We start from the raw sequence: 25,188 nt of genomic DNA, 5'->3' as shown, positions 1-25,188 counted from the left end.
CATCTCCTAAACTGCTCTTTATTTAGCACCTCTGCGCATATGATTGGTACATGTGTGAATGTAATTTATACTAAACCTTGTAATTTCCAGCATAGCATAATTTTACATTATGCTTGTTAGAAATGATGCAAAAACAGACACTATTACATGTGTGTATTGGATATTTTATTTATGTTGAACTATGTTTTGTGTGTTGGCAATCAATGTAACAATGTTTTTACCAAAGTAGTCCGGACATGCAGGTAGGTATAGTAGGGCGGTAGGAAGAGGGACAAACTGGCCTCAGTCTTTATACTGTTTGGTTTTTTTTTAATAATAATAATAATAATACATTTTATTTGTTAAAAGCGCCTTTCAGGACACTCAAGGACACTGTACATCACAAGAAATATCAAACAACAACAATACGATAACATACAATAAAATAAACAAATGATAAAACAAATTAGTGTAAAATCAGAGTGACCAGTTGACCTCAGGTTGGATAAGCGAGTCTGAACAGGTGTGTTTTGAGTGTGGATTTAAAACGGGAAAATGAATCAATGTTTTTGATTTCGGGTGGTAATGAGTTCCAGAGCCGGGGAGCAGAGCGGCTGAATGCTCTGCTCCCCATTGCGGTGAGACGGGTGGAGGGGACAGACAAGCTGATAGTAGAGGAAGATCTGAGGGAGCGAGAGGGGGTGTGGACGTGGAGGACAGCTGACAGGTAAAGAGGGGCGAGGTTATGAATGGGCTTGAATGTTACCAGGAGGATTTTGAAATCAATGCAAAATTTGATGGGGAGCCAGTGGAGCTGCTGAAGGACAGGGGTGCTAGTGTCCATTTAAATAGTAGTTTTGGTTAACATAGAGCTAAATACTCTATTTGTAGTATTGCTATTTAAGACTATTTAAGAATCCGTGCTGTTAATCTACAACTACCAGCAACGTCCACCTCTGCAGCCTGAGGACAGCCAGAGAGAGCTCATTTGATTCAGACTCTTCATGCTCAACAGCCTCGTTCCAAACTGTTTTCACAAGATCGTGGATATATCCTCGTTGTCCAGGATCGGACTGGTACTGAACTGCCTCACATAGTCCAGTTCTGATTTCACAATGGTCCGCTGGTGGGCTCAGTCGGCCTCCTCGGGTTCGCTCTCCCGAGCAACTGACATGTTCGCTGGCACGCCCTGAGGCATCGCCTGCTGAAACATTTCCATTGTTGTGTATCCACTTTGAAATGCGAAAGGAGAAGTGTGGAGGTCAGTCTGCCGAATGTCTGAGAATGTCTCTGCAGTAACGTCGGGTGGGATGTCTCCATCTGTGCCCTCATTGTCTGTTTGGACCCAGGGACAAGTCGTTTCTGGGGAGTCTTCCTTATCCTCAGATGCATGTAGAAGCAGTGGCATTGACGGTGACATGCTAGCAGGGATCACATCTTCTTCCTCAACTATGTGCAGACTATTTGTATCCCGTTCCTCCACCTTCAGAGTGTTGATGGACTCCAGCAGTTCCTGAGTAACGTTAAAACAGTTTTACCTGCAGTAGTAGGACGTTTGCAGTACACTGTGTTGCCTGAACTTTATTCTTGCAGAGTCTGGATGGTAGCTTGAGGTTTTGTGAGGATTCTACAATGTTGAAACCGCCTGTAGAGTTATTGAAAATACAGATGCTTACCAGTTCACAGGTCCCTTCTATTTTCTGTATTGTGTTGCTGTTTCCAGGGTTCGGTATGCTTGGCCACAGGATGACTTTTGCTCTAGATAAAGTAGGCAGAGTACAGCTGATATGTAGAAGGTAGATGTTTAAAAATGAGCAACAGCTTGTTCAATATACTTGTAACAAAGTGCTGCACCTTTTTATTAATGGAGATCCAAATATCAGCACAGCCATCAGAACCGCGAAGACCGTGATGACACCACTGAGGTTAGAATATCCTGTGGAAAGGTTTAAAAAACACACAATGAGCAGGATATTTCTTTGGAGTCTGATGCAAATACAAGTATCAGAAATTCAGTTTTCTGAATGATTAATGTTTAAGAGGTTGTTTGACTGATGTAACCTTGATGGTTTGTTTTAAAGAGGCTGGCTGTGCTTCGTACTCCTGCTCCTGCCTGGGTGAAACCTGATATCTGGACTTTGTATGCCGTGCCACTTTTGAGATCCGTCAGTTCGTAGCTGTTTAACTCAGGATCCACTGTAATATCTGCAATCAAAGCAGGACAGTCAGGATACTGCAAATGAAACTCGGACACGTCTGCGTTGAAGCTGGAATGATGATGAGCTGGAATATTTATGCTTTAAAAAACACGTGTTAGCCATGCTAGCAACAGTTTTCCAGACTGATATATCTCAACAGCTTTTGGCCATATTCGTATAGACGTTCATGGTCCCAAGAGGATGGATCCTCATGACTTTCCTAGTACCTGCCACCAGCAGGTTAAGTTCTTATTTACACCGGTACTTATCTCAACACCTGCAGCATGAAAGGCCTTAAAACCGTGTGCAGGCATTCGTGGCTCCTGCATGATGAATCTGACGTTGGTCATCCCTTTTTTTATGACCAAATATCTGCAAAACTACGCATTCCCATTAGCCTCAGCTGAACAACTGTTTGTTTGATGCTAGTTAACATGTTAGCATGCTAACAAGCTAAACTCAGATGGTGTACATGTAAAACTTTATACCTGCGAAAAATTAGCATGCCAGCATAGCCATTTTGAGCATGTTAGCACTTAGCTTAAAGGACTACCGTACATAAGTGAAGCCTCTCGTAGCTGATAGCAGACTGTCAGTGCTGGAAAAGGTTTTAATGTTCAATTCCAAAACAAAGCACCTTCACACCATCAACATGCTGTCATCTACGTAGAAGTGTTATGTTGTTAAGTGTTTGACTATATGCAGTACACTGAATACGAATCTTGCCAAACCCATTTCATTAGCTGGCTAACTGTAGCATTTCCATATAATAAGCAGAATAGGATTGGGCCCAACATCTGTACATGCTAACACTGATGCTGTCTGGAGAGGATTATACAGGGATTATATATATATATGTGGCTCGTTCAACCAACACCGACAAATAATGCTAATAATAAAAGATAGTCTCAACCAGAAAATATACATAAAAGCTAAAATAATAAAATAAAAAAGTATGACTCGTATCAATGGATTAGCCGGAATTATGGACGTCTACGAGTGAGTAGTGACCCAGTTTGAGGTGGATAATGCTTACTTGATTCCGTGCTTGGCTCCCTGTGGTCATACTCAGCATAGTGGATTATGTAACCCAGTAGGAAACCTCTGATGTCGTCCTCCGGGATGGCCGCCCACTGCAGCGCCGCTGAATCCTGCGTCACGTTGTAGCTGTTGATGTTTGTGGGAGCGCTGACGGGAGCTTCAGGAGCATCAACAAGTCAGACTGTTTTGTTGTGGATAGGATGAACTAGCACTGCTGGCCTGTGTGATCTTCATCACTGTTTCCAACCATGTTAGCGACATAGCTCGACTGAAATGTCTCAGCAACTGCTGGATGAGTCGCCTTTATCTTTTGTGCAAACATTCATGGCCCCCAGAGGATGAACGCTAAAGACTTCTAGAGCCACCAGAAGGTTAAATTTGTGTCTTCATAATTAGCATCAGCAGCTTCAGAGAGCTGCTAGCATGTTGAGAGCCTGTCGGGTTTATTATAATAGTTCTATACAATTAAACACAGACATAATGGAAAGGTCGCAGGCCTGTGACTTACCTCCTTCAGTGAAGTAGAACTGTGTGCCCCCATAGGTGCTCTCACTGTTGTTCACACGCTTCATGTTGCAGGTGTCCTTGTCTGGTCGCGTGTGCAGGATGATGCTGTATCTCTTATACGGCTCCAAAGGCTCTGGGTATTTAAAACAGCCAAGTGCATTATCTCAGAGGCAGAAAGCTGCATCAAAGTCAGCTCTGTCGTCCAGAAATTATGTTTGCGTGCTGCTAATTTGCAGCAAATATATTTCACGGGACACATAATGAACCCTGAATTAAGTTTATTAGTATTACCATTGTGAGGAAACTGTTTTAATTCATGCTTCCTGTCAGTCATATGATGTTTATACAGAATCTATCGTATCTGCAAAACTATGCATTTTATTTGTCTATACGCACGTATCTGCTATCTGCACCTACAGTAACCCTAACCTTGCATGCTTATGTTTAGGCACTCAGAGCATTTGGTTCAGGTGCCTGGTTCTTGGTTCTCTAAGCACAAGATGGGACACTTTGTCGGCATTAAATATTTAAAGCTAACCACAGTCTTTCCCTTAACTTGACCAAAGTGCTTTTGAACGTGCTTTGTACAACGACACAGAAACACAGCCACATAAAATCTTAATCTGTGCACCAACTACGTTTTCTCCCAAACATATCAGGCAAAACAAATTATCACCACCAACAGAACTGATAAAAAGTATGTGAGTATCTACACACCTGGTAGAGGAGATAAGGTCCTGTAGTTTTTTGTATTCTGATAAAAGGGCATATATTCTGCTTTATGTCCTTTCTTCATCCACTCTACAGAATAGCAGACATACGTTTTGATGAGATTGTCTTCCCAGTAGATGGTAAAAGACGTGTTGCTGTGAACTGTCACGTTCAGCTTCCCGGCTCCCGCACCTGCAAAGATCCAAATTTATTATCATTTTAAAAACCCAGTCTTATAATTCTGTAGGATATTTGCAAAAAGAAGACTCCATAATTAAACAGCTGAATATATGTTTGAGTGCAGTAAAGCAGTGAGATGAAACTGAATGTTTGGTGTAATTTAAAACCAGGTTTCAGAGCGGGTCCTCACCGGGCTCGTCTTCTCGCTGTGGTATTGTCAGGCTCACTGCTGGGGAGGTGCTGGCGTTGTTGACAGCGCTGATGTTGAGATGATAAGGTGAATAGGAGAGAATCAGTCTGATCTCAGGCTGAGAGGTGCTAATGCGATCACATGGCTCCTCTCCTGATGCTTTGCCAATGCTCACGTAGTAGCCGTCGTGCAGCTCTTCGGCAGGAAACTAACAAACAGGGTCATTTTAGGGTCACAGTAACATCTGGCATGGCGACACAGAAGATGTATATCTCAGTATATTTATCGTGGAAGGAAAATGTGAGGTGACACATGAAAAAAAAAAGACCTTCCAGGTTAAAGCTAGCTGCCGGCGGCCTTTTCTCTCAGCAATGTCGGCGTCATGAAGGCTGACAATGACAGGCTGCGATGTCAGCTCTGAAACGGGACATTTGTTATTTTTACAGATAAGGAAATATATTCAGCATCTGAAAATCAGCATTTATAATTGTGTGATAAGTGTGATTTGTCAGCATCTATTTAAATCAAACAACTGACCTGCTGGGACAGCGTAGGCCTTACTCCACACACACTGTGTGCATTTATTACTGTTGACGCACTGTATCTGTACAGTGTACAGTAGTGAGGAGTTCAGATTGTCCACCACACAGGTCTCTCTATTCAGGGATTGCACAGGTGACTGTGAACAACATTGAAATGAATGATTATTTCAGTTTTTGTCTTGCAATAAATCACAGGCGACTCTAAAAATGTCCAAAGTTAAGGTTTAAAGGGGCGCCACAGTGATTGTACACATGGAGGTCAGTGCTTTGTGTTTAGTGCTAATTAGCAAATGCTAGCACGCTAACACCCTAAACTAAGACGAGGAATATGGTAACATTTTACCTCCTAAACTTTAGCATTGTCTTTGGGAGCTTGTTAGCAGCCTGATGTTAGCATTTAGCTCAAACTGCTGCTGTGTCCAAATGCAGCCTTTCATGGTTGTTTTAACCTGTTTATGGAGGTGCGACATGCAGCAAGAGGGGGGGCAGTTTGGTTTTAAAACACTTCGCAGCTAATACTTTGGTTTCTGAAGTTCACCTGTGGAGCATCAACAGTCCTGGGATCATGTCTGCAGAAGCCGAGAGCAATGATTTAAAAAAAAAAAAAAGCCTTATCTTGAGATCACGAGTTGATATCTCGAGATAACAAAGCTTGTTTTCTTGTGACTTATTTGACAAGATATTTGTTTGTTGTCAGAAAGTTTTGCCTAATGACAGTATATGAGGGTATTTATGTTATAGGTAACTTTTATAAGGGACAGGCTTCTATACAGTGGTCAACTTAAAGCAGACGTGTTACTGTCCAGCAGGCTACAACCAAAAGACTTATTGAGTGGTATAATAAAGTATGGATAGAAATAAGTAAGATTAAAGTACAGTCTGATGCATTGATCAACAATGATGATCACTCCCTGATCTGACATTTCCAGGCTAAATCACCTGCTACAGGCGCCATTGATACATGCTGAAACTCTGGAGTTATCTGGAGTTAATGGCATTCAAGGAATAATGTCAAGCATCATGAACAGCAGTGCTGAATTTAGGAAGAGATCCGTTGGTGGTGAGGTAAGACTTGCTAACCAAATTCTTTTACTGACCTCGCTCCACAAGATGCTGCCCGCTGGTTTATATCTCACAGAGTAATACTCGATGAGCTTTTTCTCTTCAGTTGGCCAGCTCACATTCACATGCAGTTGTCCAGAGTGGCGGCTGAAGGACACTTTTTCTGGAGGACCACATCGCACTGAAATATTGAAAGATATACTTGTATTCATCACCTGTGCTCAGATCATCAAGACGAGATTAATACAAAGAAAACCGGTCTTAAAAATACATTTTTGTGGACTTACACAAGCTCTTCGGTGATCCTCTGAAAACTGCTTTTGTGCAATTTGTTGACCCGACGCTTTCCAAAACCTCCGCAGTCATGTTAAATTTTGTATATATTGTGATTCTTGCAGAGACGTCAGTGATGTTCATGTAGGCTTGGCAATAGTTCTTGCTCCAAGGAAGATAAATGATTCTGAAAAATTACATGTACGTCATCAAAAATCAATACAGGTGTGTATTTTTTAACATGCTCAACAATATGTGTAATTTCACTGCTGCTAGTGCTACGCGCTACTTAACTGTTGCTGTATGATGAGTGTGTATGTCTTTTCTGATGCGTGGTTTCCAGGTTTCCACACGCAGGTATTTTTAAATGAATTATATTTACCAAAACAATCTAAATCATGGACTCCATCTGAAAGAGAGACAGTGCACAGCAATAATAATAACAATAAGAGCGGAAATATATTCTCTCTCACCTGGTTTTACAGCTCATGATTGAACTTGGGATGACTCAGATGTGTTTACCTGGGTGAATCCCACAGTGCTGATATTTGAGAGAAATGTCCGTTGACTCGCATTTCACTGGAACATAACATGAGTGTGGTGTGAAAGTAAACAGTGATTGTCAACAATATTTTTTTCTCACGGTGGAAAAACACTAAATGTCATACTTTTATCTCATGGCAGGAAATGTGTGTAATGCTATTTGTGACTGTTTTATCACTCTGTCATCGTAGGCCCGTAATTATAAGACATCACACCTGATACTCAAATATGCTCAAAATCCCAAAATATTATTATAGATTTAAAAAAAAATGCTATGCTACAACGGGCAACCAATCACTTCTATCCAAAATAATCATTAGCAAATGTGTGCTGCAGTTCTGCATGTGGTTTGTCCAAGTGGTGTTGCCGTAGCCCAGCGCTGGACTGCAGGGAGCAGGTCCTCTCTTCATTATTTTAAATATATATAAATAAAATACAAAGTAGTGTTATATAGTGTATATATCACTGTCCAGTTTTTATAAAGTGTTGTGAAAATGCTAATCTTATTAAATGTTGTCGTTTTGTAGCGTTATGCTAAATTCCTGTCGGTGTTAGCCCGTGTTCGCCAGATAGCATACACTCCGCGCATTAGCTAGCAAACAGTGCCTACGTCGGGAACGTTAACTTACCATTGCAACACTTCACTTCAGGACATGCATGCATGCTATATATATATATATATATATATATATATATATATATATATATATATATATATATATATATATATATATACCAGAAATAAAATATACTAAAACAATAAAATATACCAACAACAGCTGAATAGATACTAAAATGTATAATGTGCAGAAATCGCTGATATTTGAGGGACATGTGATGATTAAGAAGCTGAAATGTGACAGTAAAATGAGCCCACCTGGAAATGCCTGAACGTAGAACGAAGTGTCATAAGCAAGGATCAGACCTGAGTGTGAAGAACAGCCGGCGGCGCCTTTAGCCATGAAAACTTAATAGTTGTTTGATATAGACTGCATATAATTTTATTTATTACAAAGAAAAAGAAATTGCCCTGAAAAAAAAAATAGCAATGATGCACTTAGCATTCACTTTTTCCTTCCAAATAGCTCAAAATGATCATTTAATAGTGAAAATAAAGGTAATAAAAGTAAAAGTTATTGTCCGCTTACCCAGGATGAAAACGTGTGAATGGCTCACACAGGAAGAGCGTCTTGGGTCTGAAAAGTCGAACTGGAATCCAAAGTGTGCCATGTTGGCCCGGGAGCGGCTGAAAGACTGAAACCGGCAAAGTGGATCTGAGGCAGACTCACAACCAAACCCTGTCCCCGTTTGCAGCCACACTCGGTCGCTGCTGGCTGGCTGAGGAGGAAATATTCTGGGGAGTTATACGCTCAGTGTGGAGGGGCGGGTTTGTCAGAGTTATCACATTCATAGACTGACAGCAGCCAGACGACAGGTCTTCTGGAGTTAGTAGAAAAACTGTCATCATCCTTGTACTTCCTCTTTCCACAAATAGAGCCGCTCGACGTATGAGGTCGCTCAAATAACAAAACCACCCCAAAAGCCGAGAGACTGAATGAATTTCTCTTTTCTCTCAGCAGTTACTGAAAACAAGCTCCCTCGGGTCCACTGTGACTCAAAGCGGCGCAGAGACAAGCGACCTTCTTTTCCTGTGGTTTCAGGAGCTCTTCGTGCTTTTGTTGCTTTCAAAGAACTGGATGTTATTTTCATCTGATAGTCATAGAGCGAGCGTGCTGAAAACGTTCAATTTTGAATCAGAGGTGGACTAATTTGAGTGTTTCGGAGAACAGACTCGTTCTGGGTGGCTTTAGGAAACAAGAGTAGAGAAAACAGTGAGGGCACACACTCGAGTTTTCCTCACTCAGCTACTTTACTTGTTTGTGGATAATCTGATTCACTGCACACTAAAAAATGGACAAATGATAGCCTCATAATATTTAATATACTGCAAAAGTGAAGCAGAAATAAACAGCAAACATCAAAGAGTTTCTGAAGTTTAAAACTCAGATCAAATGTACTGCAGATGACACCTCAAGTGGTTAATATATGAATTATTCACACATTAAAGATCCCCGCCAGATGTTTTACAGCGTTTGAAAATACTCTTCTTTTAATAATCATCTGTGTTTGATTTTGGTTCACTGATAAAATTACATCCTCACATTTTCCCTCTTTGAAAAACCCAGAATCTGTGAATCCGCAAATATTGTTAAATCATCAGTTTAACTACATTCATCATCATCATCATCATCATCATCATAATGGTGAATGTGTGTGTGAAAGTGCTACGTAGTCTGAGAAAGGTCATCTTGACAGGTGACTGACTTCATCGCAGTTAGAGATGAATTCATCCAACGCTGCGCTTTTACCTAATTCATATATGCAGCTGTTAAACTTTTAAAGTGAAAAGTATTTGCAGTTTTAAGTAATTTAAAGTAGTTTAATGAACTTTTTTGTTCTGGAAAAAAACAGCATTGAAAACGTGTCTGGAAAATCTGAATTTGGTTTGTTTCTCAACTGTTGTCAAAACACTGCTGATGTAAACAAACGTTTGGCGGCATCAGCAAACATGAATAACTCGTGATGTGATCAAAAGCTCCAGAACGGCTGCTAAATGGACCTAAAAAATGAGCTGTGAACCTCAGCTATAAATAGCGTAGTTGTTAAGTTCCTTCCTCTGCCAGTCACTTTTGGAGCCCTCAGAAGTTCCCTGTTTTAGATGAGCATCAGGTGTTGAATTCAAGAGACGTCTTTTCTTAGAAATCCCCTTCCTTCTGATCACTTCTGGTCGTTTTTTTACGTTTGATGCTTCGGGCCGAGCAACGCCACCTTCTGTTTGCTCTTTCTGCAGCAGGAGGAGCAGCGTGGACGGCCGGCTGGGCCTGCGCTCGGCTAAAGAGGTTTTAAGTGAGCGACGCAAGCCGCTTTAGCAATGAGCAGCATGCAGAAGTGCATTTAAAGTGTGTGAGATTTAAGGCGGAGGAGCAGAGAAGCAGTCACCTACTTTTAGGTGCATGTCGCTCCATCTGAACACACACAGGAAGCTCAGTTCTTCTCACCTCACTGGCTGCAGTCTGAAGGCCAGAGAGCGCTTGATTCATGCTGCTTATCACCATCTCGATCTCCACGCTGCACTATAACCTTGTTTGTTGCATCCTTGTGAGCCTGCCACCTGCGTTTTTAAGCCGAGGTGGACTGAGGTTAAAAGTGTCAGCTGATTAGATGTGAAGAAGGAGAAGATCTGCCTCAGACATGTTGAGCTGGAGGTGTTCACTGTATTGAAATTAGGGGAACTGCTGTGTTTTCAATCAAAAGCAGCGTGTTTGCCACTGGAAATTAATTTCCACTAAACAAGTAAATGCTTGCCTACTCATGTTTTTCTCTTTCTGTCATGTAAATTTCCCCTCCTTTACTCTTATCTTGCCTCCGATCAGCAGTGTGCTGTAAGTCACTTGTGGGCTACGACAGTTGAAACATCATGTGGGCTCCTCGCTGCTTTGATCTGAATCCTTCAGTCACATAGTGGCAACACGTTGACTTTACCTACCAGAAAGCACAAGATTTGGTGATCATTTCTGCAGTAAACTGACGTGCATCAGTTCTCCTGTGTTTAAAATAACATCTGTTCTGCTGTGGAGCTGCATCTGCACAATAAAACACTCATTCTGAAGTGTATAAAGCCATTCTGAGAGCTATTAAATGTCAAGAAATCAAACAAATATAGTCAACACACAGCTCTTTTGTACACTAGTTTCTGTTGAATACAACAACAAAAAAAAAAGGTGTAAAAGAAACCAGTTGCACAAATTATCATAACTGGAATCAATGAGTGACACCTGATGGTTGAAACTGTAAAAGTGACATCATCATTTGCCACTACTTCCTGTGTAACATTGTCCTGAAAGCTTTGTGATTTTATCTGTGAATCATTTTAAGATCCCAGAATCGCTGTGACAAAAGTTGCTTATTTTCTAACAGGACTGCACACAAAACAAAACAGCCAAGCTGAAAAAAAGAAGGAAACTGCAGAAAAAGGCAAGAAATGCCACAGATTTTTACCATATTTGTTCCTGCGCAAATTTGTTTCAGTAACATTTAGACGAATCCAGACATTTTTTATTATAAAGTGTCCCCTTTTAGAATCAGAAAACTTTATTGATCCCATTGTAGAAGAAGAAGAAATATTTAGACAGTATGTAAAAGCATGTAAGAAATACGCAAAAATATGTTACTCTATATATAAATAAAACCATAAATAATAAACAATATGAAATATGTAAATTATGTGTCTTATACTAGAATAAATAGCAGCTGTCTATGTGGAAATATATTACATCAAGTAACAAGAATAAGAGAATACTGCAATACTACTACTGCTAATACTAATACTATAATAATACCAATATTAACTATAATAAAAAATATATAGTTATATATTTGAGTAGACACCAGGACTGTAATGAAAGATGTTTTGTTTTATTGGTAACATCCAGACCAGAGGACATTATGAGGTCAGCTGAATTATGAGTGAACTCTTTTCATCGGCAAACAGCGCCCTCCTGTGGAGAGTCTGTGTGTCGACTAACCTGTATGACACTGAGAGGCAACACATGCTGCATGTTAACAGCACACAGTGAGTGTGTGTCTACTTCAGCATGTGCATTGAAACCCATAAAGGCATGCAAAACATTTAGTAAGAAGCGACAGCATTTTTAAAACTGAATCAAACTCAAAAGCTTCTGTCACAACCGAAACAGAAATGTTGGTGTTTGTTTGTAAAAGGTGAAATGCTGATAAAGACAGCGTGAGAGTTAATTCATGCAACTTAAAGCTTTCAGATAACAATAAAACTGAAAAGTGGTGGATACAAGCAGATTTTTCAGCAACATCACTGTTAAAACATGTTAAGATTTAATTTGAATATGGTAGCAGCTCTGTGAGGCTGCACAGCGCTAAATGCTAATGTCACCATGCTAACATACTGATGCTTTGCAGGCATAATGTCGACCATGTTCTGCGTCTTAGTTTAGCAATTTAGCATGCTGACATTTGCTAATTAGCACCAAACTTGAGCTGAGGTTCATAAGTTCTGCAGGGTTTTTGTCATTAAGAGAAGTGTGGACTCTTTTTAAATGTAAGTTCAAACTTTGGCCTGATGATGGCGCTAAATTAAAAGTCAGGGGATCATCAAAAGCACTGGGTTGTTATGGTTCGTATTTGTCCTCAGTTTCACCCCTTTTTCCGTCTTCATTTTTCCTGTGTTTGGTCTTTTAGGATGTGAATAAAAATGTGTTTTGATTTGCCATTTGAAAAGGGGATTTTTGTCCCCAAGAGACAAAAGGCAGGGGTGAGAGGTGAGGTGACCCTCGGGCATCAGAACGGCCAAATGACATTTGCACCAAGCAGTTTTAGCCTTTCAAAGTCAGCCTGAAGCTGGTAAGCACTGTTTTCAGAGCAGGATGTGGAAAAAAAACATAAACAACAAAGACAACAGACTCTGCTGTTTGCCTCAAATTATTCTAGAAATAATTTCAGTGGAAGTGAAAATGAACTTGAATCAAAGACTAAAGGCAGCTCGGTTCAGTTGATTCAGTTATAAGAAGTAATCATAAGTAATTGCGACGCCTCTAACACAAGCAAGTGACACTTTTAACATGCTGATGTTTTGCAGGAATACTACAAATATCAACCTCAGGGTGGCGCCAGAGGAAAAAAAAAACACTGGATCACCAAAGTCAGTGTGATTTATCCTCTGGGCACCATGAATGCCTGCAAGAAATATCATAGCAATCCATCTTATTGTTGCTGAGATATTCAGTCTCAACCCAAGTGTTGGACTGGCTGCCATCCACACACTGCTGCTTCAGTATCGATGTCTGTGTGTTCAAATGTCAGCTTGCAGACGATCCCACGTCTCATTTATGCAATCGGAGACAGGCGAACCTGGACAGGTGCGGCCAGGGGCAGAACGAAGCGCGATGATTCTGACTGCAGTGTTGAGTATTTACACAGACTCTGACTTTCAACACCTTCTCAGCCGCCGAGCTCGATAACTGTGTGGATGTAACAGCTCGACACTCTGCAGTCGGTTTGCTCTCTGGATCCTGGAGAAGGATTATGAGAGGAGGACGGTGTCTGAGGTAGAGTTCACAGTGAAGCTGGAGGTGCTGGTGGCTGTAAACTGAGCTGTTTAGGTCAGTGACGTGGGCGGTGTTTGTGTTCAGGGTTCATTGTGTCCAGAGTTATTTTAGATTTTAAGCTCTTCTTTGTGCAAATCACAAAAACAAAACTAAAGAGGAAATAAAACACATAAGAATATTAAAATATTGGCTTGATGGTGGTGTATCTGCACTACAAAGAGAAGTGTCCTTTACCGCCTTATATTCTGTGTTTAGGGTGACTTTGGAACATCTGTCCAGGGCCTGCAGATGAAAAATCACCTCTTGGCTAACTCCCCACTGGGAATTACGCTTGTGAACGCCGATCTATCAGCTGAGGAATGTGATTAATGTGGTGGGAAATCTTTGAGCAAACAACCAAAAAGATGCTCTCTGGGTGCAGTAGCTGACATCATACATGGGTGCGGTACTGTACCAACCAAAGACAGCGATGATACATTCACTGTCCTGGGAACCCTTGCTCATTTGTTTCCAGTTCGGTTTGATGAAGACAGCTGCGGGGATGAAAGCTTGTTGCATTTGAATGTGTTTATGAGCAACATGAGTGATGGTCTGAGCAGTGAACCCCTCTTTCCTCATAAATAAATGGCCTGCCATGTTCACAATTAGAGCCCTGCAGACTGTTTGAAATAAAAATTCCCATCATTAAAGTGTAATATCCTCCTTATGATTTACAGTAATTGCAGACTCTAGTGCGCCCTCCAGTGGGCCCTCTGTCTGCTGAGCCTGAGCTCTGCTGCAGGTGGGGATGATAATTCTATGGTGCACCTCAGTATGCACGGGACTTACCTGGAAAGCACAACCAAGTTAAGACAAGAGCTTTCTCAGAAGATAAAACTGTGTAAGCTGTATAAACAGCAATTGCTATTCTGGGAAATGTCTAAATTGCAATTTTTTACAGGCAGAAGGAGGAAAACATTGACATGCAAAAGCAATGGACAGCTTTTACCATATGCTGCCTGTGAGTTTAAATATATGTGAATATATATATATATGTGTGTGTGTGTGTGTGTGTGTGTCTATAACACCCAGCTATCGTTTAACGAAACGTACAGCTGTTGTGAAAGTATAAACACAACCCTCAGAGGCTTTTCTAACCATGTGGTTGCAAACATATTTAATTTTTTAGCATTTTTCCCCCCACCAGTTTCTCAAGTTGTGTCTCTTTTTGCTCATCCAGACAAAGATGATCACATTTTATCATCAGCTGTTTTTATACACATATCCAATATTTGAGATTTTCATTCGAAAAATGCACTTAAAAGTCGTCATGTTGCAGTAAAATGATTCCAACCAGTGTTTTTCTATTATATCTGATGTTTGTGGATTAATATTACTGCTGCATTCATGTTTCATTTTACTTTGTACACTGTTGGCTGGTTTAATCTACAGCAATGCATCATATTCTATAAGATACGCTCATCATATGTTTGCAGCGTGGCTGTCCTGTGAGGACCAAAAAGTTTCATGAGCTCAGAAAAAGTTTTTTTGGTGACGATGCATTTTCCAGCTAATCCAAGAGGCTTTTAAAAAGAGTTTATTTAGCTGAAGAAGTTTCAGAAACAAAAATGAACACACACACACACACTGGAGATACGTGGTTTTCACAGGAGAGGAAGGGTGTGAACAAAAGTAACGAAAGCTGCTGAGTAGTGGAGTAAAAAGTACAGTAAGATGTCGAGGAGTAGAAGTACAGCAGCACTTGAACTCATCCTGCTGTTGACTCTGACTGAGCAGCATTTAAAAGCGTCTCCGTTTGGTTTGGCACGAGCGGTGATCTGATTGGCCCTCCCCCGCACGCTGTGGGCGGGCCCTCCTCGCGCTGAGGGCTGTGCGTTATGAAGCCAGTGACAGCATGGACTCACGCAGCCTGGAAACCAGCGACCCAACCCGCGCTGAGGCAACTTTTCACCGGCGATGAGCCGCCGCTCTGACGCCGAACACGGTCGGGAAAGCTTTTAATATCCCGGACGACGTCGTGACTTTTGTTTTTACTCCGTCAAGAAAAGTCGCGTGCTTTCACGGACTCCTAAAATGAGCTCATTGCACAGGTGCGTTGACAGGTTAATTAGTAGCTACGCTTTGTTTTGACGTCGCACCTGAATGGGCTTGCGTTTGGTTTTTGGACACCAGCAGATCCGTCGCTGAAATGGAGCCGGCTCGTGGAAGTCCGTCGTCGTCGGGTTCGCACACCTTTTCCGAGGGAGAGGAGGTGACGGCCGCGCTGGAAGTTTCTGGAGGCGGGGGTGATGGACGCGGCTCGGACTCTGACGGTGTCCACGCGGGGCAGGACGGCAGGAACACCGAGTCCGACCAGGAGACACCCCCGGCTGAAGACAGCGAGGACGAGGACGAGAAGGTAAACACACCGCAACCGCTGTTCACTTGAGCCCGCACTGTGCTGCTTAATGCGCCCTTCACTGACCCTCTAATCCCCGTTAGTACCAGCAGGCAGCAGGCAGACACATCTGGAGACGCTGCGCTCATTAATTTCGCTCCTGCTGTCAAAATATTTGCAAACAGCTACGGGAGCGACTTGTCTGAGCTCACGTTTGCTGGCTTGAACGTGTCATGAACTCTTAATTCGTGCCGCGTGCTGCTTTGACTTCATCCCCTGCATTTAGGAGTCATCCTCATCGCGCAGTGCTGTTCAGTTCTGTCTCATTCACTGGAAGTGCGCAGGGTGTTCACACTGCTTGGACCAGAGGTGCACGGATCCACTTTCATTCAGTCCTGACACCAATCCCAGAGCTGCTTTTTCTAGATTATTAGTGCTGCTGCTGTTTGTATGTCTAACGAAACATTTGGCTGTGTTAAAACAGAATTTTCTGATTGTATTTGAAGTGTAAGTGAAGTCGGCTCCACATGCAAACAGGTGTAGGTGTAGGTGTGCTAACTTCTTTGGCAAATCAAGTGCACAGCAGTGCATTATCAGCTTCTAGCCAGTAGCTTTGTTTACATGAGTTCAGCAGCTCCTTCTTAAGGTTTTCAAAGTGCAATCAATCTGCTGCATGAAAAGCAAGATTTGTAACCTGATTCTGAATCTGCACATCTTTTTCCACATCCAAGCAAAGATGGTAGCAGCTGATTACCTGCAACTTATCTGTAATATTTTGCGTGCCCCATTTATATGAGTGAGGGAACGCCACTCGGTATAAAACAAACCGCAGCCTCCAAACTAACCACGAAGTTCAGCAACTCAAACTGTTCAAGCAAATGAACATAGCAACTTATCTGAAGGCCGGATTTCTGTTGTTTCAGGCTGTTTTACTTGAAGGTAAATGATAAACTGGCAGTTGAGTGTGATGTGTCTGTCCAGTGTTGTCTATTTTCATGCAAAATAAAATGGTAATGTTTTGCTGGTGTTTTACATAAAAGAGGGAGGACATATGTACTTTCCGGGTTAAAAGTCTTTTGTATCGTGCAACAAAACATCCAGATGGTTAAAATAGTCTTTCAGGATTCTGGAAATTCCTTCAGAACAGCAGTTACGACCTTCTGAGTTTTTCAAACATATGTTGGGTGTTTATTTTGCAGAAACTGTGATGTTCAGCTCCGTGATTAGATTGTAATGGTAAAACATGTGAGGCGCAGACTGGAGCTAGAGGAGCTCTAATCCTTTAGAGTTAGTTATTGTGGTGTTTATTCAGGAAGCAGATGGGGAAAATGAGGAAGACAAAACTGACGTCTCAGCTTTTTATTGCATATTGTAACACTTTACATGGATGCGTCTGCAGACTGGTCGGACTGGCTCTGATGAGCGCCGCCTGATGCATGTCTGGGTGTGTTTTCATGCGCTTTCCTGACCTGAAAACCTTCACTAAATCATAACATCATGCAACATGACTTGGGGCTGTAGGCGTGGCTGACTGTCACCCCTCGTCAAGTCCGATACAAGCGCTGGAAGAAGACGGAAAATTGTGCAACATCACCCGTCTGTTGCTCCACAGCTTTTAGCTCTAATTTCTTTTGATCCAAGGAAGCGCAGCTAAGGTGGCTAATCCGCATGACACACGCTATCGTCATGATTCAAATAACGTTGCTAAAAATTGCTTTGTCATGGAAGGTGGAAATTCACAGACCTGCAGAAAGGGCCCACATTGCTTTTCCTGTAAGCATCCTGCAAGCATAAACCCAAAATGGAGCATAGCCCATCACATTAATAGTCATTATGTTGTTTCTCCACATTCTGACTGTTGAGCCAGTGTTTGTAAGCATATCACACCCTCCAGCATGCACCCACATCCCCTGGGATGCACCCCCAGCGTGGTGTTGTGTTTACTAACACTGGTGCTTAAATAATTTGGTCTGGCTGAATGCAGTTCGACAGTCCATTAGCTTAATAGAGGTGATCTACGGCAGACAAAGACTGGTCTCTTATTTCAGTCTCTCTCAAAGTGACACCATTAAAGCACTATGTATAATAATAATAATCTTTATCTATTAAGCATGCATCACAAAGGCACATAAAAGCATAATAAAACAGGTCATAAAATCAGGTTTTTGACTGAAATGCAATGTTTTTTCCCTCCTTTTGGACACCCAATAACACTTTGTCTAAAATTAAACCCAATTTAAACAGACTTCTGCAGCAAGCCAGCAGCATGTGCTGTATGAACCCAGTGTCCTTTTCTCATGAGCCTTTTGAAATGTCAGTTTGAAGTCCATTTAAAACCAGTGACCTCCGTTACGCCGGGCCACTGTAGAGGAGATGTAATTCGACCTGTTACAGTGAACTCGATGGACACGCAGCAGGGCAAAACACCACAAAGCAGGTCGCTGACTCGCTAGTGAAGCGCAGCCTTCCAGTGGTAATGCTATAGGGTTCATCTGGAAACACTGACCTTTGACCTTTGTCTTGCTGCTGTGGAGTTAAAGATGGAAAGTCTTCTGAGAACGCACATGACGTCAACCTTCCAAACTTAGCCCCGTGCAGTGTTTCAAGGAGTGCATACATACCGCGGTGGTGCTTCATGGAGCTTTCCACGGTGTTGACTCGATGCTTATCTCCGTGTCGTTGCATCTTCGTCCGTCCCAGACATCTAAATCAGTCCAGCGTCGTGGGCAGAGACAGAGAACATCTTCTGCAGTCAGGATGAGATTATCCCACACATCATCCTTTCTTACACGCACAAGATAAAATAACAGAAATGGATTAAAACAGGTGCCTCCAGTCAGATTGTGGCCCAAGAACACTGGAGGTGAAGTGTTTGTGTTTGTGTCAGGGTCCAGATACTGTACGTGCATCATGACATTATGTTTAAAGGAGCTGAAGCAGTTAATTGAAAAATAGCTCCGTTTTTTTTTTTTTTCAGCAAAATGCCAAACATTCATCAGTTCCAGCTTCTCAGTTGTGATGATTTCCTGCTTTTCTCTTCATTGTCGATTAAAATATTTGGGTTTTGGACTGTTTGATGTCACTTTAAGCTTTATAAAAGTGTGACTGGTGTTTACATGTTATTCTAGGGCTGCAGCTCATGATTATTTTACCATTATTGATTAATCATTGAGTTCATAAAACAAGTTTCTGTCCGTCCAACAGTCCAAAGATATTTAGTTTATAATAGTGGAAGACTACAGTAAGGAAACCAGAAATTGTGAAAATGAACCACTTAATTGATGCATCGATAAATCATTGCAGCTCTGTTTTATATACCAATCAAGAAAATAATTAGCATCATCATCAATAATGAGAATAAGATGTAAAATTTATATTGCAGTGTCATTAATTGAATATGTGACGTGTCAAACCAGCTTGTAAAAAGCTAAACTATACAGCACAGTGCTCACTTGTTGGTACATTTGTTTGATTTATTTTTGATTGTTCTGCTGATTATTTTCTGCATTAATTAATTGATCGTCCCTGAAGTGCCAGAAAATGGTGAAAAAAGCCCATCATAACATCCCAGAGCTCAGAGTTATGTCACCACCAGCGGTCTGAGGCTGAAATCTATTTGATTAACTATCAGATATTACAAAAAAAAGCAGCAAACCCTTACTTTTGACCAGCTGGAACCGGAGAGGCATTTAATTGTGTATCAAAATATTGGCAGATTAATTTGCTCTCAGTCGACAAATCGATGAATTGGCTAATTGTTGCAGCTCCAGTCGGGTTTATCTAAAAAGAAAAATGTAATTTTAGTTTTGGTATAATGCACAAAAAAGCTACACTTCTGTTTTGGTCCCTATTCTGTGCTTTAACTGCATGCAGGATTCAGATGATAGATTTCAGATGATGCTCGTGTCTAAGACACCCCGAGGCTGAAAGCTGTCAATCAAAGCCTGGTCCAGACCAAACAACCAGACTCAGATCGCTTGAAAAGATGGATCAGGATCCGCTGTCAGACAGACGAGCCAACTGCAAGATTTTCTGACAGCAGATACGTGATTTTATCCCAGTATCCAAAGCAAAACTACTCATAAATCCATCTAATGATCATAAATTATGTTCAGGAAGCGATGCACATCTATGCAAATCATTTGGTAACCGTGGTTACACCTATGCACATCATGACGTGTATTTCCCTGATAAACAGGTCAACAGCCGTTGAGACTGTGGTGCTGGTATCCACCTCTGCGTACTTTATCAGGTCATTAAGTCCATTAAAAAGTGTTTGGCAGCGATCCCACAGTCATAAATCCTGAATCATCGCAGCAGGAGAAGCCTCGTTTTCATCCGGCCTCTGCCTGTTACTCGTCATTCACAACACGCAGTCCAGTAATACTAATAATGCTCAGAATCAGCTGTTGCTTCATGAGCTCTTTAAGAACATAAACAAACACATGAGAAGCGTTAAAGTGCTGCGAAACTGAAAATTCCCCTCGAGGGTCCCGATGATGCAGGATGACAATCGGCAAAACTCTCCAGTCAGTGAGTTACCTGTCAGCCTGCTCAGCGTCATCTTTACTCCTCCTGGTCCGTTTGAACAAGTCGGTGTGAACAGGAACCAGACCAGAAGTAAAATACAACAGCGTGTCATTTTTTTCCATCGGTCTGGACCAAATGAACCGAGGTATAGCTGTGAATACACACACACACACACACACACACACACCGCCTGACGAGATCGGGGTGTTAATCATTGTGTTCCTTGTCTTTATGCGTCTTCCTGCTTTTAAATACTGTTGTAATCATAAATCCTGTGTTTCCACACTCGCCTCACGTTGTGTCATGCTTCATCCCGCCGTTTCCTCTTTGCTTTTCTCGCATTTGTGTTTGCCGCCGCAGCGACAGATGCACTTCCCACAGAGGAAACGATGAATTTGATGAATGTGTCACGCTGAATGCTAATAACCTGAGGTGGGCCGGCCGTAATGGCGTCGATCAGTGAACATCGATTCTCAAGAGGAACACCGTTTCCTGTTCTTCCCACATGCCACTCTCACTCCGCCAGTCTCGGCGATGACTGCAGATGTTTCTGTGGTGGTTGCTTGACTTTCAGGTGGAGTATCTTTAGTGCACAGAGCGAGCACCAGCAGAAGCTGGATGGCTTCCTCAGTGGTGGGGTTACATGGAAAATGTGTTGCATAATGCACAGCCCATGGCGCCCCTGTTAAAGATCACAGACCTGTCTGCAGCTCTGCTCGGCTTTATGGAGCTTTATGGTCAGTTTCAAACTGTTGTGTATCTGTCGGGACCTCAACTCTAACATCTTAATTACCCCGGTGTGGCATCAATCAAGGTTATATCTTATCTTATCTTAAAAGGGAGTGAATATTGGACTTGCACTCATTTGGTGGCACAAACACAGCTCGCAACGAACGATAATGTCGATCTGTGTCTGCTGGACGTGTAAATAATCGACTGTTTGCTCACAGGTTCGACTTAAAAGTTGATCTTGTCTTCACATCTTGTTTATTTTACTTTAGGAAGGCGTCTTTGCTTCTAATCCTCTTTTCCTTTATTTCATTTCTGTGCCGGTGAATTTATTACACTCACTTTACATGCACTCATCTTTATCCGTCACCCAGCAGGCAGCTGCTGTCAACTGATAGATTCAACCCCATGTTTGTCCGTGTGTGTGTATCGCGCTCGATGACGTACTGTATGGAGCAGTCAGATCATTTACAACAGGATAGCACCTGCCAAATAACAAATTACTTCCCTAAAAGCAAAATTGATAATGTTAGAGGGCTGTAAAATGAAAAAAAAAACAAAAAAACAGCCCACATAAAGAGATTAAAAAAACCAGAACAGAAAATGACTCCACTGAAATGAAATATCTTCCTCAGCACTTCCCTGGTGAGCAGGTTGGTTTGAACAGGCCGACACACTCCTCTGCACTGAGTAATGAGTTTGTTCGAATGGGAGCTAACCATGTGCGGCACTCAGCGAACTGCTTTAACTGCAGGATTAAAACAGCTAGAGGGGTTTGTTGAATCGGAGCTCCTCTGCTTAGCTTCACAGGATGCTCATCTATCACGTGAGAGGCGTGCTCATGCGGCCTGGCTATGTTTAGCATGCAGGGATGGCTTCTGGAGAGAGATTAGTTTGTTAACGTTTGTTTAAATGACATAAATGGAGGCTGATGGAAGTGCAGGCCGGCATCGTGCACATTCACATGTTTCATACGCTCCACAGTAACACCATGACCACTGACAACCACAGCTTTTCTCTTACTGTGTGCTCAGTGTAAACATGCTGGCTGAGTCGTTGATCAACGGAAAATTAATTGTCATGCAATAATGAAATGTGATAATTTGCTGCTTTTTAGCGTTATTTATTATGGGAATTGAGCATGTTTGGACTGTCACCTTGATCTCTGGGAATTTATTAGTCAGTATTAATGTCCAGATAGTCCTAACTCTTCACCTACTCCCTCCACCTGTCTGGACTTCTTCTGCACAAACATTAAATGACATCTACACAGGCTGCGCAGTGAAAGCAGCATGCTAGCAGAGCAGCAGCTTCAGTGCTCAGTTTGTGTTTGCACAGGATGCGTTCAGGTGCAGTGTTGAGCGTAGGTCAGCAGCGCTTTGGCAACACTCGGAGCTCAAAACGCCACCGCTGCAGCTACGAGTGCAAAATGGGAGAAAATAGACTTGAAGCATAAAAAGACGGATGAGAAACGTGCGCAGACACGCCGTTACAGACTGATCATCACGGATTTGTTGCAAACTCTCATTGGTGGAATTAATCTGGCAGCTAGAAGTGATTCTTGCTGGAGTTGGTTTCAACGCATCAGCCGGCCAACAGTTGAATCATCACAATGGGAACATCTAACATCCACTTCTCCTCACACAATTAAAGTGGAGATGAGAACGCTGTTTGGCGTCCTGATGAGTCACGTTTTCCGTTCTGTCCTCGAAGGCTTCGCTTTGAGCGACTGTGGCTCGGATTGTGGATTGTGGTTTCTGGACAAAAGCATCTGCCAAATGAATAAATTTACATCTTCATCCAAGTACGTTCTTCAAGAGCAAACGTGTGTTTGCTTTTGTGTGCGAGGCTGCTGTTTTGTCCTATCAGTTTAAACCGCTTGTTAAAGGGGCGGTCCATCCACTTTTTACACAAACTCCAGTTCGCTAGTTATGTGGAGTCCCGTTAAGCCTGTGGAAACACTTCTTAAATGCTTCTCAAAGTCTGAGAAAATCTGCTTCAGACAGCTTGGAGGTGTGGAGTTTAAGAGATGTAGGCACTCATCAGTCAGATCTAATAAGCTGCATTATGGGAAATGCAATGTAGTTGGGGCGTGGCTCATACTCGGGGCTAAAAGTCTGCATGTCTGAGCCTCTGCTGCTTCGATTTTGACCATAGCAGTGCTAAATTGGCTAAACGACCCCTGTGAGATCAGGCCAGTACCTCAATGAGCATAGTGAACAGTTTGAGGGTCAGATGGAGCCGTTGATCTCAGCTGTGTCTGTTCATCTTTTGCAATAGATCTCTCTCAGACAGCATTTGTTTTGTGAATATGTTGATAACCTGCAGCTCGGCCTCTGTTCTCCAGAGCTATTAGGAGAGATTTGGGTCTCTGGAGGTTTTTCTTTACACATGACTGAAACTGATGGAAGCTGGAAGAAAGGAAATGCACATTCATCACTTTAAAACTCTTCAGTCTGCTTTGGTTAAACGTTTCTATGAGTTTGACTTTTTTTGGGAACAAGAACCGACAGGTAGGATTTGGTATCCTAAAGCAAACTGCCGAGGATGAGCTGTGCCTGCTGCAGGGTGGGGCACCGCTCTGCTTAATGTAAGAAAACAATGGCTCAGGTGGCTCATTATGATGCCAGCGTTCAGTGGAAAAGCCAACAGGAACTTGGCGATTAGAAGATTTTTGACCATCCGTCTCAATCTGACATCTTTGGTTTACTCTGTGAGGGCCTGTTCCCTGAAGCCGGAAGGGCAACTGTCGCACGTTGCATCAGTGCTTACTTGTGTATAAATATTTGCTTCTCTTTGACAATGTTTAACTCTCCCTCTGCTGCAGTGCTGCTCCTGTTGCGTGCCCCGAAATAAGCAGCCAGTTACTGAAGCAGGCTCCCAGTCGGCGTGATCAGAGGGACATCCAGTGTCACTGAATGCTTTGTGGCTAAGAGGATTAGCACAATCAGGTTAAGGTTCTTTTCACTCCTGCACTGGACTGCGTGTCTCCAGGATCCATCTTTGATTTTTTGACTCCTGCGCTTCGTATATATCCGCGTCTGGCTTTAATCAACACTATCTGTGATGACCGAGCGCTCCAAGTGATACAAGAGCTTAAGTTTGTTGCTGCCCAGACGAAATGTCTCTAGGTCGGAATTTACCTGTCGGTCAGCCCACATCATCAGAGGGCAGCAAGGTAAGGGACTGCGACGCTGCTGATTGGACCAGGGAGACGGGTCAATCTAAAGATTCTGTAATGCATTTTCTTTTATTTTAGTTTGTATGTAATCTGAAATGGATTTGCTTTTTGTGTTACAGCTCCTTCTGAATTAGCATACTTGCATATTTCATCACCTCAGATTGAGTTTATATCCTTATGTTTCTGACAGTCAAAGTGTTTACTGACAGCAGTTATCTGAAGTGTTCCTGAGTCCAGGTACTAATCTCTTTATCCAATCATGTGTTCACAAAGTGTTGAACCTCGCTCCATCCTCGCTGTGAACCACTGAGCCTTTCCAGGATGCTCCTTTCACCTGTTACCAGTCAACCTGTTTACCTGTGGAATGATCCAAACAGGTGTTTCTGGAGCGTTCCACATCTTTCCCAGTCTTTAGTTGCTCCTGAACGTGTTTGAAACGTGTTGCTGCATCAGATTCAGAATAAGCAGATATTTGCAAGAATCAATGAAGCTGATGAGGTCAAACATTAAATATATTGTCTTTGTAGGATTAGCAGGATTAGCAGATCATAGCATTGTGTTTTATTTATGTTGGCGTCGCTCACAATTACATTAAAGTGTTTTATAATTAATTCATTAAATGTTTGCATAGTGCTCAATAATGCTAGCTAAGGGGGTTTAAAGTAAAAGTAAAGTGTTGATCTGCACGGTTAGCACTCTGTGGGACTGTTAATTGAAATATGTAGGAGATGCACCACATCAGATTTATTAATCTGACCTCCAGCCACACATTGTCACCACAGCTACTGAAGCATACCAGGGAGGAGATTGTTAGTCAAAACTGCAACTGAAGATATTCCTGTCACTGACGTTGCAGAAATCATCGGCTGAATCTGGAGAAATTTGTCTTGCAGCGTTAAGGTGCTGTTTACACGAGATCCATTTGTGGTTTGTCTCAGTATCATGGTTGAATATGAGGGACGAAAACTACCCACATGGCCTCGAGGTCACACAGCTCTGAAGAGA

At 42.2% G+C, this 25,188-nt stretch overlaps 2 protein-coding genes across 4 annotated transcripts in view; one reads left to right on the top strand and one right to left on the bottom strand.

The window, feature by feature from the left end:
- Window positions 1-353: 353 nt before the first annotated feature.
- LOC121623464 (leukemia inhibitory factor receptor) lies at window positions 354-8,499 on the bottom strand. Its single transcript, XM_041960737.1, has 16 exons — window positions 8,375-8,499; window positions 8,104-8,151; window positions 7,206-7,262; window positions 6,978-7,092; window positions 6,698-6,870; window positions 6,446-6,591; window positions 5,344-5,485; window positions 5,135-5,223; window positions 4,807-5,014; window positions 4,443-4,628; window positions 3,727-3,858; window positions 3,214-3,375; window positions 2,041-2,184; window positions 1,834-1,915; window positions 1,656-1,737; window positions 354-1,492 (listed from the first exon to the last, which is right to left on the bottom strand). The coding sequence occupies exons 1-16, from the start codon at window positions 8,454-8,456 to the stop codon at window positions 1,112-1,114; spliced, it is 2,229 nt and encodes a 742-aa protein (XP_041816671.1). The 5' UTR covers window positions 8,457-8,499; the 3' UTR covers window positions 354-1,111.
- Window positions 8,500-15,553: 7,054 nt separating this feature from the next.
- mast4 (microtubule associated serine/threonine kinase family member 4) overlaps window positions 15,554-25,188 on the top strand; it is a 102,285-nt gene continuing 92,650 nt past the window's right edge. For all 3 annotated transcript variants that reach the window (XM_041960836.1, XM_041960837.1, XM_041960835.1), the window contains exon 1: window positions 15,554-15,764. In XM_041960836.1, coding sequence (XP_041816770.1) covers window positions 15,555-15,764 — 210 coding nt within the window. In that variant the 5' untranslated portion in view covers window position 15,554. The remainder of the gene's footprint in view (window positions 15,765-25,188) is intronic.

Source organism: Chelmon rostratus, chromosome 19, assembly GCF_017976325.1.
Source record: "Chelmon rostratus isolate fCheRos1 chromosome 19, fCheRos1.pri, whole genome shotgun sequence".
NCBI classification, from domain to species: Eukaryota; Metazoa; Chordata; class Actinopteri; order Chaetodontiformes; family Chaetodontidae; genus Chelmon; species Chelmon rostratus.
Note: the sequence above shows the minus strand (reverse complement) of the source record. Positions and strands in the feature narration are given on the sequence as shown.